Below are 14,313 nucleotides of genomic sequence, written 5' to 3'. Positions count from 1 at the left end.
CTAATGAGGCAGGGCATAGTCACAGAGCGATCAGCAGCAAAAGGATTGGATGGCCTATCCCGCCTCTATCTCCAAATCACCTGATCAATCATTCACTAATGCTTTCTTACCAGCTGATTTCACCTGGTGAAGTGATGCCAACACAAGGTCAAAGAATCCTCAAACTATTGACTACAAGGGGTCATGCGGATCTAGATGGACAAAAACAGATTTACAATCAGCCTGTCAACCTGCACTCGAAAGCCCACAAGATATTAGAGATTTAAATGGAACATAATGACGCTATTATTGTTCAGTCTCTATTGGTGATGTCTTTTCTCTGCAATTCAACACCAGCTGGCTAAATGAATCTAGGCAGGAGATATGGAGCCAGAATTACTTGGGATTAAATTGCAATCATTATGTTTGGCTTGCCACCCACACCATTTGTTGACTCTAAGTTGAAATTTAGCCCTCGCCCATAAAAAAAAAAATAATAAGATAAACTAAAATTTAAAGCTTCTGTCGTCTGCACGGTTAGTTCTGTCAGAGGATATCGTAAAACTCAAATTTGTCACCGCATCTGGTTTGTCAGATAATATAAATTAATGAAGCTGAATAAATTTCACCACTGCACATTTAGCGTAATCCAATTGAATGGACAGAAAGAAAAAAAATCTGACGGACTGGACTGTTATTCAAGCTGCACTAAAAGCGGATAGAGACCACAAATCACCCAACATGCAAAAACACATAAACATGGCTAAACAAATCAAAATATGCTTTTTGTAAGTGAAATACTTTGACATACAAAGGCAGGCAAAACACCAACAGAAAAATAGAGGGGCACTACTCAACTGTGCTGTATGTAGTAAGGTCATATCCCCATCTGCAGGGGGCTCACACATGGAAAAAAAACACCACCGAATCCTTACCTAGACACATTCCTTCAGTATTTGGCGTCCCAGGGAGAGAAATATCAGAATAGCCCACACTGTCAACACATGACCTGTAACAACTCCTATTACCGGTAGGTCTCATCAACAGATGTGTTCAGAGTCCCAAGGAGATCGACCCTCCAAAAGCAACGGGACCAGACAACATCCCGGGGGAAAGACCCTGAAGACCTGTGATACAGAATGCGACGATCTCTCCTTCGTCTTTAACCTGTCTCGAGCCCAGTGCTAACAAGCCCCAAAACAACCAAGGCAGCATGTTATTCACTCTTACTTCAATCACGATTGAAGTGGTTTGAGAGCAGGTCTTTGTCCAACATTTAAAAACGGAGCTGAATCACTGGACCAGATACAGTACACAGACAGCGTTAACAGATCTATATGTGACCCTATTTATGCAACTTTGCATCAATAGCCTCTCCCAACTGAATATATGGAATTTGCATAAGGTTGGAATGCTCGTGATCGTCTACAATTTAGCCTTTAGTGCTGTTGTCACCAGCAAACTAAGTAACTAACTAAGCTGCAAAAGACGGGACTCAACTACTGGTCCTGAAACTACTGATTGTATTCACTTACTGGCTAGTTTGGTCTGTCAGGATTGGAAATCAGTCTTCAAATCGCACCGTCATGAACCCTGGCACCCCACAAGGATGTTTACTCAAACCCACGATCCAGGTGCCATTCACACATCGCCCTTCCGTCTGACACGGTCCTCAAATTTGTTGATGACATCACGGACATTGGCCCGGTCATATCAGGTGATGAAATACTCTCTACCACTCTCATACGAGTGAGCAACGGAGAGCTTTGCGAAGCATCGTTGCATCACCAACCTCACTATCAGAAAAGACATCACAAAGGTGATGATTGTTTACGTGAGGAGGAGGAATGCCTGTCATTGGTCGTGCTCTCTTCCACATATCACATTGCCCAGCAGGTTCAAAAAGCACAACAATACTGCATCTGCAGTTCCTGGAGAAAGTCAATATGTCAAAGACTATCCTCAAGAACCTCTGCATAGATCACTGAGGGCATCTTTACCGGCTACCGACCAACATGGATGGGAGCCCTTGCAGATGCTAATGGAGGCTACAGAAAAGAACATTAGGAAACCTTTACTTTCCTTGTAGGTTACCTACAACTGGAAGGTCCAAACTGTAGCATTATCAGACAGCACACATACCCACTACTCAAACACTTTACACATGACCATATCGTTAGTTGTTTGTTCGTTTTTTTATATTGTGATGTATTCTTGGATATTATCTTGAATTCTGAGTATCCTCCTTGCTGCCCTTGTATTCTTTCTATTGTCCTTTTTACCGGTGCATCAAGAATGGCAGGTATAGTAAGAATTTAACTCTGCAAAGAAACCTCATTGTAATTGCACATATGGGGTTATACAATTTAACATTGACTTCAAAACTCAAATAACTGCAACTGAAGAAATAGCAGGAAAGGGACTCTCGGTACAGCTGGGAAATTAAAGGTTATTTCTTGTTTGTTTATTTTGGTGTTGGAAAAGCCGGTGTTTTTAAGCAATCCAATTTTTCCTTCTACATAACTATAGAAAATCATAGAAAAAGAACTAACATGTTTCTAATATGGTGCGATTTTTCAATATGCAATAATAGGATTTTTGACTGTAGGGCGCTGTGTTGTTTTGCCTGGCAGAGGCTGAACACTTTAAGGACATGCATGATGACATTGCATGGGGATATCTGCAAACAGTCCTGTTGGATCAGTTGATCAAACAAGGCAGGTCATGCAGACCTTGTAAACATTAACTTCTTTCCATAGAGAATGGCAATTGTCTCTCGCATTACTGAATTGAAAACTCAACGTCCAATATAATATACTAAGCAATAAGACCCAATTGTGTTTTATTCATTTTCAGAAATATTTTTTGAGTTTCACTATGGGTATACAATATTTTTTGGCATATATTGACACGATATTACTTCAAAGACAGCTTTTTTCTGATACAACCATGCTCTCAAATGAATAAATCAGAACCTGTACAGGTTATCTCCAAACCGGTGACATCTGAGGGATTAGTGATACATCATTTATGATACTTTCTTTCATCATGCTGAGATTTTGGTTGCAGTGTTTTCATTGTGAGCAGAGACATCTGGCTCCCATCTGGGCTTACTACATCTGAAAATAAAATATTTTATAAATCAAAAAACAGCACAGTTCCAACTGCACTTTGTCCTCTTCCGTTCATCCTTTCACTCGCTCACACTCATTCACACACACAATTAGTTTAAGCATTTTTTTTGAGTCAGATAGTCTCGTAAAGCTGCTCACATGTTTCATCCAAGGATATCAACTGTTGTGTTTCTGGTGTCATCTTGAATTTCTTGAAACTCTGCAGGTGGCAGTGGAAATGGAATAGCCTGACGATAGACTGTATACTATTGACGAGAAAAAAAGGGAAAAAAAGGCACAACCTTGTAAATACTATGAAACAATCAGCCCCGGTTATATGCTACAGGAAGATCTTCAAGTTTTGTATCCAAATGGAGGTGGTGAATAGCTCTTTCCACACCTCTGGGAATCTCATTTTCACATCAATGCTGTCTGCTGAGGCAGCAACAACTGATGCGGAGACCTCCTGTTTTGCATTTCTCTCATGTTGTTGGTAGAAGCCGAGAAGAAGAGCCATGCCTGGGATGTACGTTTCGATCCTGGGGAAAAAAATGTAGGTCACGATATGACTGTACACTAAAAAAAAGAAAAAAAAGATTCAATCATCAAGTAAGTTGATGAAATTGTCTAATGTTATGTTTTTTTCCCCTATTTTTTCTGTGCGGATATAACACCAAAAATGGTCAATGGAAACTTACTTTCTGCCTATTTGTGCCATGCTTTCTGGGATCCTAGTCCAGTGTACCTTGGCTTTCAGTGTTGGTTTGGAACCCGGCAGTTGTGCGGTCGCAGTTCTCATTGACATTTCATAAGACTGACATTCGGCTCCCCATCTAACATGTGCCTGTACCAGACACAAGTTATCAGTTACAACGGGAAATCCCAACAGTTGACAAGGCCGTCGACTTAATGCATAGAATTTGATGCTAAAAATTAAAAGAAAAAAAAAAAGAAAAGAATATTGTACATTCAGGGCTACTTCTTGGTTGTTAACACAACAAAGGGTCACAAGAGTTCATTTAAATCCAAGGTTAAATGATCATGGCGGTGTCTCAGATGTGTTTTAAGTCTCACTGACAGATTTTATAACCAAGAGTGTGCTCTTTCCTGCTGCTCTGTCCTCCTTACTCAGTTCACTCACCTGCTTCCGATTACCTGATCGCACTCACCGGAACCTGATAGTTCCCCTGCTTTTAGTTCCCTCTGATGTGAGACTTTCTCATGCAATGGTACAATTTCTATACTGCGTTAGGAGAATATTTGAGTTATTCGAGACAAAGAATTATAAAGTAAATTACATTCTGGTCACTCAGAAAATACTGTACACAGATGAATTGAGATTTTAAGGTTTTCATTTGTTTGGAGTGAAAACATTAGATAACGCCGTCCGTATTATCGAATCACTTGTTAGCCCAACTTAAAAACTCATATACCAATCTTGTGTTTCATTTCTACCTTTGCATCGGCGTGGCTTTTTATGATGGCATCCATGCATAGTTTCCAGTTGGTGTCTTCTCCAACCTCAGATACAATCAGCTGGGCATTGTGAATATTTGCCTCAGGCATGTAGTACACGGCTGCATCATAACCTTCGGGCTTCTGGTTATTGCTCTTGGCCAGAGCTTTGATGATGAATACAGCTTCAGGTGTTGAGTCCAAGGGCTGCAGGATCCAACAAAAATGGAAAAAAAAATAACCCTACTGGGTAGGTAACAATAAAAAAAAAGTACTATCATGTGGAAACCCTAAAATTGAACATATATCACCACTGTTTTATGATGGTAGGGTAATATGTTTGTACATGGCTTCCACATGGCCTGGACCAGAAGGGGCAGCTAAACTCTCAATTTTTGCCGAACCATCTTGACAACAGCACGTCTTCAGATGTATGCTTGTTGCCATATAAGCAATGGAGTCTAAAGTGTTGACCAGGCTGAGGCTGATACAAGAACTAAAATCAAAATGAAATACAGTATAATTCCTCTTTGTATCACCTTTGCATGTCTTACAGATTTTTCAAACCAAATTTTGTGAATAACAATACATGTGGTCCTTTGACAGATTCAAAAATACTGCTAAAACATCAAATACATTACAAGTTAACAAATCTGGGCCTTCTATGTGGTGAAATTGATTTAGGGTTTTCTCAGTGTGTTAAGCATACCTCTGTCAGGACATCATGAGGACTTTGAGATTTGCCTCCGCTTGATACTGAATCACCAGATAAATGTATATGCTGGGTGACTTCCTTTTAAATAATGTGGAAAGATAATTTTAATGTTGAATAAAGCAGAGGAGCCTCGAGGATGATTATTATATAAGAGTTATTAAATACCTTGGAAAGCCTTCTCAGAATGTGGAGGAGCTCATGGTTAGTCACTGGATGGGTGTTCGAGCCAGCATTTACTTCGATGTGAATCTTGTCAACAGCTTTGATAGCCTGGGCTAATATAAGCATACATTTAGGGAATAGAATCAAAAGTTGGCTGAACAAGTTTGCAGCTTATACGACTAAGGAAGGAATTCTTGCCTTGTATAAAAATGTTCAGTTACATGGGAATCTAACTCTTCTGAATAACGACTACTGGTACTTTGGATCTTCGGTTATTGAATTGCAATCTTTGTAAGTCGCTTTGGATAAAATTGTCTGCTAAATGACTGTAATGTAATGTAATCTAACAGTATGACCGTACTTTAGAAATGAGGGACACGCTTTCTCAGGAAAAAACAGAAACAAGTTTCCTATCATGCAATGTATGTTGCTTAGCATACTTACCTGGGACTACCTTGATTGCCATGTCTGTGTATCCCAGGAAATAGTACAGGGGGTACTCTTCATGGTAATACTCTCTCCTTAACTCGGATTCCGCACAGACACCCACTCCATATATATTACTATTAGCGCACATTTTTGCCCTCGGATGCCAGGTGTTTCTTTTCATGAACTGGTTTGGAAGATAAAACTAATATTACAGAGTAAATACTGTTTTTAATCTCCGGTTATTCTGAATTAGTCATGTCTCAATCAGAATCAGAATTGCTTTATTCACCAAGTAACTTTGCACCTACAAGAAATTTGCTCTGAGACAGACAACATTGTAACAGGCATTAAATAAGTGAAAAATAAAAGTGAGATCAGGGCGATCGATTCTCAATTTCATTTTCCAAATAATGTAGACTGTACCTCTTTCAACTCAGGCTTTGCAGCTGTTGGGCCAATATGGACAACTTCATCATTGGAGTTGATGGCATTCGGTATTATTGGGGTCCTTTTAGGAGAAGCTAGCTCTTCAATATTTCTAGAGACTGCATATACGTTGGAGCTGTTGGTCCAAAAAAAAAAAGAATACAAGTGAAAATCAATAAGTAAGCATATTGGTTCAGCTCATTTTGCTGTGTCTCATGAAGTCATGTGGCCATGCAATGGCCGTGCATGCATTTCCACTGAAGGACTATTGTATATAACTGCTTTTTAAATCAGCATACAGCTAATTTCTCTCATGAGAAGCTAGACTGTTTTTTTTTTTTTTTTTTTTTTTTTTTGCTTTGCTTTCTTTCGTGTGACCATGGATCCTTGAAGTTTTACACTGACTCACTGAAGTGCTGTTCCTTTATCTATTTACTTAGCTGGAGACCATATTTTGTTACAGCACAGTAAATCTTCCATAAAGCAATAACTTGGCTTTCTATCAGAGGCAGAGCAGACTGTCACAGTGAGGCACACAGCAGCTGCTACCCAACCAAAGAACCACCGGCAAAGAACAGCCCGACAGCGTTCCTGCTAAATCTTCCCTCTTATCAAACCTAAAAACACTCACAACATACATCTTGTTCTGTACCTCAACTGCTGAATGAGCCACCAAACAGACATTTATTGTACAGTAGTGCACATCATCAATTTATGTTCATGGGTGTTATTGTGGTTTTCCCTCAATAAATTGTAGCCATGTGTTTTCTTTAGCCAAGATCTGCTGTGGGGTTACAAAGTTTCAGATCTAAAATTTGCCTTTTTTTTTTTCAATTCAATTTTTTTATCCATTGGATAATGACGTTGAAAAGTCCTGTCACCCATAATATATATTTGGACCTGGATTGACTTAAAGTTAGAACAGGTATGAGAATATTGTAATCATGGTAATCATGGTAGTTATTACAAGAGTTGTTTCTATCACCTCCATATATTTCTCAAACTGATCACTTGCAGCTGGCAAACATTTTCAGGATTCATGTGAAAAATCAAAGTAGAAAAAATAAATAAATAAGAATAAAAAAGAATAAAAAAATATTGCCACAAGTGCTTGTAATACTCAAAATACATCTCAATGTGCTTCAGTTTTAGGCATCATGAAAAACTATACCTATCAATCCTGTTCACTGAAAAAATATGTACCCTGCTTACACAGAGGTGTCAGTTGTTTAGGTGTTCTTTTAAGATAAAGGTCATACTTTCAATTTCAATTACCACTTGTAAGCATGCGATCAGGTTATATGAACATGGATAAAGATGGGTAATTTTTCCTTTGAGACAAACAAAACCACATAATGTTACTTTATGTTTAAAAATGCAATACTTTGAATGGAAATGTGCATTCAAGAGCAATATATTGTCATTTATATCCACACTTTATTCAAAGCTAATTATTCCAACTATATTTCTATCTTTTCCGGTTCCCATAAAGAAACTAAGGAACACCTCTGAAGGGAGCATGCAAGGCTCTAACCTTCCTACCTGTAAAATAACTGCTTTATTTGTCATTGTTGTTGTTGGTTGTAATTAAGTACAAGGAGATACCGCACACCCCGACGTCATACCTGATTGAGAAGATTTCAATCTCTTTTTTGCACGGAGGGAACTCCAGTTCAAATTTTTTCTCTCTAATATTGATTTTGGCAGTAAACTTCCAAGGCAATGCAAATGGGATTTTGGACTTCAACTCAGACCCACTTTGGAACAGCTCAGTGTTGATCCCATAGAACATCCAAAAATCCTTTGAACAACTAAAACAAGAAGAAAAGCCTTCAAATATATTTGATTGAATAACATTTTAAATGAAATGATGCAAAGGACACGACAAGTTACTGCTGCCTATGACAATTTAAATAACAAAAAGAAGAAGAAAAGAATCACCCAATGAATCCATCACTCTCTAGTGAGATATCTGAAGTCAATAGTTGTCCAAAGTGTTCTGTTTGGGGATTTAATTCAGCTTTTGCTAAAATACAGACAAGGACATACAAATTAGAATTTTGGGATCATAATAAATAAAACATTCCAAATAGTGGATTATGGTGTTAACATGTTGGAGCGTTGGATTGCTTTCTCTCACCGTTCACAGTGATGCCATTGATAGATTCATAATACTTGCTGATCTCCAACGGAAGACCCAGGGTTGTGGCTTGGAAATAGCGAACTTCAAAGATCAGAAAGGGTTTAGTTTTGTGCCACGAAAACCCCTTTTGCAGATGCTCGATTGCAGCCCAAAGTTGGCTTTGTTTCCCCGCTGAGGGACTAACAGCCTGCAAGCGAATACATATAACAGCCTTCGTAAGCAGCATATCCGATCGACAGAAATATTTGAGTTATTTGTCTCGTAAATGAAAAATGTTTTAGTGTTTTGCAAAGTTAAAGTTTGTTTAAGTAAGGTGTCACCTTAATTATATTTCTAATAAAGTCCTTGTTGATATCAGCAAAGAACCATTCTTGTCCAGAGGCACGAGAGTAGGCAGAGAGGACGGGTTTGTCATCAGGTAGAGTTTCCCATTTTTGAAGCTGAAAATGACATATCGTAAAGCATATTCACATCTTCAATGAGCAATCATGACCGTTATGTCTCTGTTTTATACCCACCACATTAAAAATTGCTTGGAAGTCACTAAAACTAAGATCTCCTTTAAATCCAGGGATATTGGAGCCAAATAGCTCCTTGAGCCCTTCTGCACGGACACCCAGCTGAAAAAGAAAGAAGGGACATGACCATGTGAACAAGTGTAACTTCACTTATTCCTTCAATATTTCTGCGTTCTACTATACCTCCATCAGTTGCAAAATTCTCCCAATAAAATAGAACTTTCCTTTCATCATAATTTCAGTGGGAAAGATGTTTGTCATACTTCTTAGCATGAAAACTTCTGTGGCTGTTCCAATCAAGAAATCATCTGCATTGGGGAAATGTCAAATTGAAATGTAGCATTTTAAACAAATAGCTTGCAAATTACTCAGCATGCATCTACTTTGCTGCATTTAGTCATACCATTAAACCAGTCCATGCGCAATGCTTTGCTGTAATGATAGCTGACACGACCAAATTTAGGAGCCAGAATTTTCACGGCAACGTTACAGGCGGTAGAGCTGTTGAAGAGATCACAACACTGAAATTAACCCAGCATTTTAAGTCTTTGGAGCGTAATATTTTTTTCACATTATCCTTACAGGTAGGGGTTATCTGGAGTACTGGATCTGGCGAAGCTTCTCAAGTAGGAGAATGCATAACTAATAACATGTAGCTCTTTTTCCTCCAACAGATGTGCAGTTACTGTAGACACGGCAGCCATTGGTGGCTTAGATTCAAACAATATTGTGAAGGCCAGCATGCGTATCTCAACTGGGAGGGACTTTTGTAGGAAGAGTGTCAGAGTGATATCTTGAACCTGAAAACAAATAATGGGTTTGCCTGAGCCTGGGATATGCCGGTCGTTTGCCGAAACGAAAAAAACAAGAGTCACCAACAATGAATATCAAACGTTGTCTATTGCAAGGCACCGTCTTTTGGTCTGCCGGGTCTCATGCACTTACACTGTGAGGGTCTCTAGCGGCGATGAGTCTCATAGACTGAACAGCGGCGCTCAGCACACGGGGTGGTAGATCCACAGGGGTGGCGGCGACTCCGGGGAGAAAACGCATGATGGTTTTAATGCTGCCTGGATGACCGGCATTCCCCAATGCTTTCAGTGCAAGCACCATATCTGCCTCATGGTTATTCCTCAGACTCTCCGTGGCCATGTCCAGCAGCGGCTATGAATGGATTATAAGCTTTTGAATGTTAAGTTCAAATTTTCTTCTAAATGGCGTTTGATATTCGGCAGAATAAACAGGACAAAATCAAAAGTTTACTGTCGGAAGGTATTCTGTTTTGTTTTGAAATACCTGAACAGCAGACAGTGGACATGGTGTATAATAGGCACAGTGCTTGTTCACAAGAGAGCCATAGGAGAGGACCACAGTTTGCCGCAGATACAGGTTGGACTTAGTAAAAGGTGTGTTCAAAAATATCTGTGAAGGAGAGAAAAATACAAAATTATGTCTTGAGTGAAAATGTCTACGCTATATTACCGGTTTTAATGTTAAGTTTTTACTTTTGTTTTTTGTTAACTCACCTTAGCCATCTCGACCAACTCTGGGATCGCCTGTAGATGGTTGACTGACAGCAAAAGAGTTTGCAGAGCTTCATTTGGGGTGACGTCACCAGCCTGGAACCTCATTTCCAGGAACTTTAGGATTCGAGCATCACTAATCTCAACAATTGTGTCCAAAAACCAGCGTCTAAAGAGGGAAAAAAAAATAAAACAAAAAAGTGAATACATTTACTTATATACAATTTTATAATGAGCATTTTTTTCAGTTTTTCTTGAAATTCTTTAGTATCTCTAATTTCACAAGCAAATGTATTACTAATGAGAATGGATGACGTGACAAGGTTGAATTCATTTAAAATATCACCTGTGCATTGATTCTTGGTACACCACAGTAACAGAACAGAACAGAAAAACATACTGCAATAAATTCTGTAATGCTTTTGTTTTTTCTTTTTTTGTCCTCTTTAACTAACAATAACTATATTGTGAGACTAATAGAATTCCATAAAATCTTTGTTGCTCATATTGTTTCTATGGCACTGTGCGTCCTTGTATTAGGGTCCAAACTATGACCAAAGGAATGTATTTGGGATGGTTTTGATTTCAAATATCAATCTGTATCAAATCTGCCCCTTTTTGGAATTCTTTTGGAAAAAAAAAAGCATAAAGAATTTGTTAAATGTAAAAGTAGACACTTAACCTGTGCTCCGCATCTCCAGCTAATTCCCTCCACATAACTTCTAATCCTTCATAGGGCATCACTCGCAGGAGTTGGTACAACTTAATAACATCTTCAGTTGTTGCAGTATCAGTCTGGTAGCTGTTGGCTTTGGCCAAGTTTTTAATCAGTTCAGTGGCCTGTGAAGAAGAAATGTTTTTTTTTTTCAAGAACATGCTTTTTTAAGAGAAAATAATTTACTCACTGTTACATGTTACCACTGTTTTTTTTTTTTTTGCATCAATATTACCTTTGGGACAGGGTCCTCTAGGTTCTGCATTATAATTGGGATTAGTGTTTGTGCCTTAACAAACTTATAGATAAGGTTGCCTTTGTTTTCCATCGGCCCGTACGTGACAGCTCTGCCCGTGTCGCTGACATCAAGTAGTACCATTTCCTTCCTGCAGGAGAAGGCATTCAGAATAGTCAGTGCACATTACATGGCGGTACATGCACTGTGGAAGAGTGACATTCATATGGAGATATCATCTTGTCTTACAAAGCTTGCATCTTGAAATTTCCTCCCTTAACATTGAAGGGACTGAAATGCTGTTCTTGAAAGCCATGAGCCCGTGTAATGAGACCCCCCTCTGCTGTTGGTTTGATTTTGTAAACGTATCTTGTTGTTGTAACAATAGATTCACCCCTCTGCAAAAGAAGATGCAAACAACAGCACCTCTCAGTTTAATTTATGACTGCAAGATCAGATCCGTATGCTGGAAAAAACAGCAGCAACAAAAACAAACCAAAACTGACCTGTTTGGCTTCTTTATCAACCACGGCGGTTGCCATTCCCCTGTAGATGGCAGCCTTTTGCCGACAGTTATTGATATCAACAACCTGAGTGAACGTCATTTCTTTTGTTTCTGGGTTTTCTTCGGATGTGTAGTGACTATGGCAATGGCCGTGGATACCAACCTTCAAACATCAGTACAGGATATTTATTGTCTCGGAGCTTCAGAGACTTAATATCAAATAAATAAAATTGTGTGTAGATTGGTGCTCTTGATTCTTACTTCTTCAAGTTCATACAGTTTTGTTGTGGTCTTGACAGTAACTTGAAATAAGCCCAGTATCCCTCTAACAATGTTGACGACAGTGTCAGATATCTCAGCAGAGGCGTGGATGTGACCCACTTGTCCGCTTACGTAGTCAAACATGAAGGGTTTGACCAGCTGTGCGGCAATGCGCTGGGTGAGTTTTGGGGAAGGAATGAAGCTGTTTTTCTCCAAGAAGCCATTAAACTCCTCAAAGGACAGATCTGAAATCTTTGACCAAGGAAACAAAGAGAGCGATTTTAATGTGACCTATTCCGGGAATTTCACACTGGAAACATAAAACCCATTCCAATATGGAATTAACTATCTGTGAAAAATGTTAACCAACAGTGAGTCATAACAGCTTCTGCCCAGTTAAAAGTACGATATCTGTATTAACTCTGAAACCGCTCGTATGTAACATTTGCCTATCACTGTGAACTGTCTTAGTTTTATTACTTTAAACATGGGTATGTTTCAATTATTTTTGAGGAAATGATTGCTCTTACCTGTAGAATGAAAGTTTGGGTAGAAACACCAATGACCTTGAGCTTGCATGATATTTTCACCCCAGACTCAGCAAGGTTTGGCAAACCAAGTCCAAAATGCACCAGTCCCTCATATTTGTACTCATAGGTTTTCTTAGGGTTCAGACTGAGCTCTAGAATGTGTTTTCAAAATAGGACAATTGCACGGTTTGCTCTTTTGGATAAATATTCATTAGTTCACTTGAAGGCATTATGATATGGTTTCACCCAGATTTCTGCAAATATCAAAGAATAAAATGCAGAATGCTGCTTCTTTGTGATTAGCCAATTCTAATATAGTGTAACGCTACAGCAGTGTCGTATTGAAGTGATTCAAAAGACAAAAACACAGTGTTGGAGAGGAAATTGATCAAAATTAATCTTAATATTCAGCAAACAAAAACTTTTGCCCCACAACATGTTTACCAGTGTAATATGCCCCAGACTTTGAGTCTTAAATTCTCATATTTCTTTTATTCCTGCAAATATAATGCAACTATTATTGAGTGAACACATCTAGACATAGAGATGCACATAATGTTTTTTCCTCTGTTAGTTGTCTTAGCCTCTTAACTGAAGTTCCTCTTCTTTTTGTTTAACATAATGGTCTCTGATATACTGAGCACCAGTCAGCTCATATTACATTTAGCGTTAAAGGCAAACAGTGCCTGAAAAAGGAATAAAAGAAAAAAAAAAATCAACTTTCTTTTTCTCTCAGACAGTTTGATGTGAAAATATTTCTAAATGTTTCAGTGCATATTGTTGTAATGTTACTTCACCTTTGAGCTGAAGATTAAAACACTCACCGTAATGGACACTCTGACATGCTGAAACAATGACATTTTAAAATAGTGTTAGTTAAAGAGCAATTTTAATGCTTTTCTCTTACTTCTTAAAGCATGTAAAAATTACACAATCACAATTCTATATGTTATAAAATAAATTGAATATGCTGCTTTATGTTGTGATATAAGTATAAATTATTCCAAAAATGTGAATAAATAAATACTTACCAGCCAGGGCCGTAAGACAGCAGACGATGACCTTCCACATTGTGAATCTCAGGGGTAAGCAAATGTTTTTTTTGTATTTGCCCCCTAATATAGCAGTTATGATTGGTGAGGGCAGTAACATTGACCCCAACTGGGCTGGTCAGAAGTCTGGTTTACACAACTGACTGGTTCAAAGTAAATACATGGTGTGAACACAGAGGCTTAGCTGTCAAAGTGACCTGATATATTGTCAAAATGACATGATAGTACTGTCGAGTCAACAAGGCTTATAGGTGCATGGGTTTAATGCATCTGTTTTGTAAACAGATTTCAATGTATAAGTGACTTTGTTTTTTTTTTATGCATCCATTGTTTTGAGGGCTGATACTAAAAAATAAGTTTTTAAACTGAAAGTACATTGCGGTAAAGTGGATCAGTCTTGCTTTCTTGGAAGATTACAAGACATTTTCAGAGCTGCGCACTACACCTGGATACAACAGTAATCTAAAAAAAAATGGTGTATTTTCAAGCATCCTGCAAAATTGTAAAAATATACATCTGAAGAAAGACCCTTGAAAAGTGCACAGATAGCAT

General features: G+C 38.4%; 1 protein-coding gene across 1 annotated transcript; it reads right to left on the bottom strand.

Annotated features, from left to right (window-relative positions):
* Positions 1-2,884: 2,884 nt before the first annotated feature.
* vtg3 (vitellogenin 3, phosvitinless) lies at positions 2,885-13,780 on the bottom strand. The gene is made up of 28 exons (XM_086161426.1): positions 13,741-13,780; positions 13,534-13,554; positions 12,710-12,861; positions 12,180-12,431; positions 11,920-12,081; positions 11,663-11,811; positions 11,414-11,564; positions 11,146-11,303; positions 10,467-10,632; positions 10,237-10,362; positions 9,886-10,104; positions 9,523-9,740; positions 9,344-9,441; positions 9,124-9,248; positions 8,941-9,042; positions 8,743-8,862; positions 8,420-8,609; positions 8,221-8,305; positions 7,905-8,090; positions 6,277-6,415; positions 5,869-6,037; positions 5,428-5,537; positions 5,257-5,340; positions 4,548-4,754; positions 3,791-3,936; positions 3,493-3,631; positions 3,252-3,358; positions 2,885-3,098 (listed from the first exon to the last, which is right to left on the bottom strand). Exons 1-27 carry the CDS (start codon positions 13,778-13,780, stop codon positions 3,257-3,259), a joined length of 3,816 nt encoding a protein of 1,271 aa, XP_086017552.1. The 3' UTR covers positions 2,885-3,098; positions 3,252-3,256.
* Between the last annotated feature and the right edge of the window lie 533 nt (positions 13,781-14,313).

Source organism: Fistularia commersonii, chromosome 16 (assembly GCF_037954325.1).
Source record: "Fistularia commersonii isolate RoL2024-O1a breed Wild chromosome 16, RoL_Fcom_v1.0, whole genome shotgun sequence".
Lineage (NCBI taxonomy): Eukaryota > Metazoa > Chordata > Actinopteri > Syngnathiformes > Fistulariidae > Fistularia > Fistularia commersonii.
Note: the sequence above shows the minus strand (reverse complement) of the source record. Positions and strands in the feature narration are given on the sequence as shown.

Bases quoted from the DNA above. Each gene is read 5' to 3' on its own strand.
- vtg3 (XM_086161426.1), bottom strand. From the start codon at position 13,780: ATGTGGAAGGTCATCGTCTGCTGTCTTACGGCCCTGGCTG. The intron at 8,863-8,940 runs GTGGGTATAAAA...TGTCATTTTCAG, and splicing joins TCCAAGCAATTTTTAATGTG to CTTCAAAAATGGGAAACTCT. The intron at 3,937-4,547 runs GTAGAAATGAAA...TGTCTGGTACAG, and splicing joins AAAGCCACGCCGATGCAAAG to GCACATGTTAGATGGGGAGC.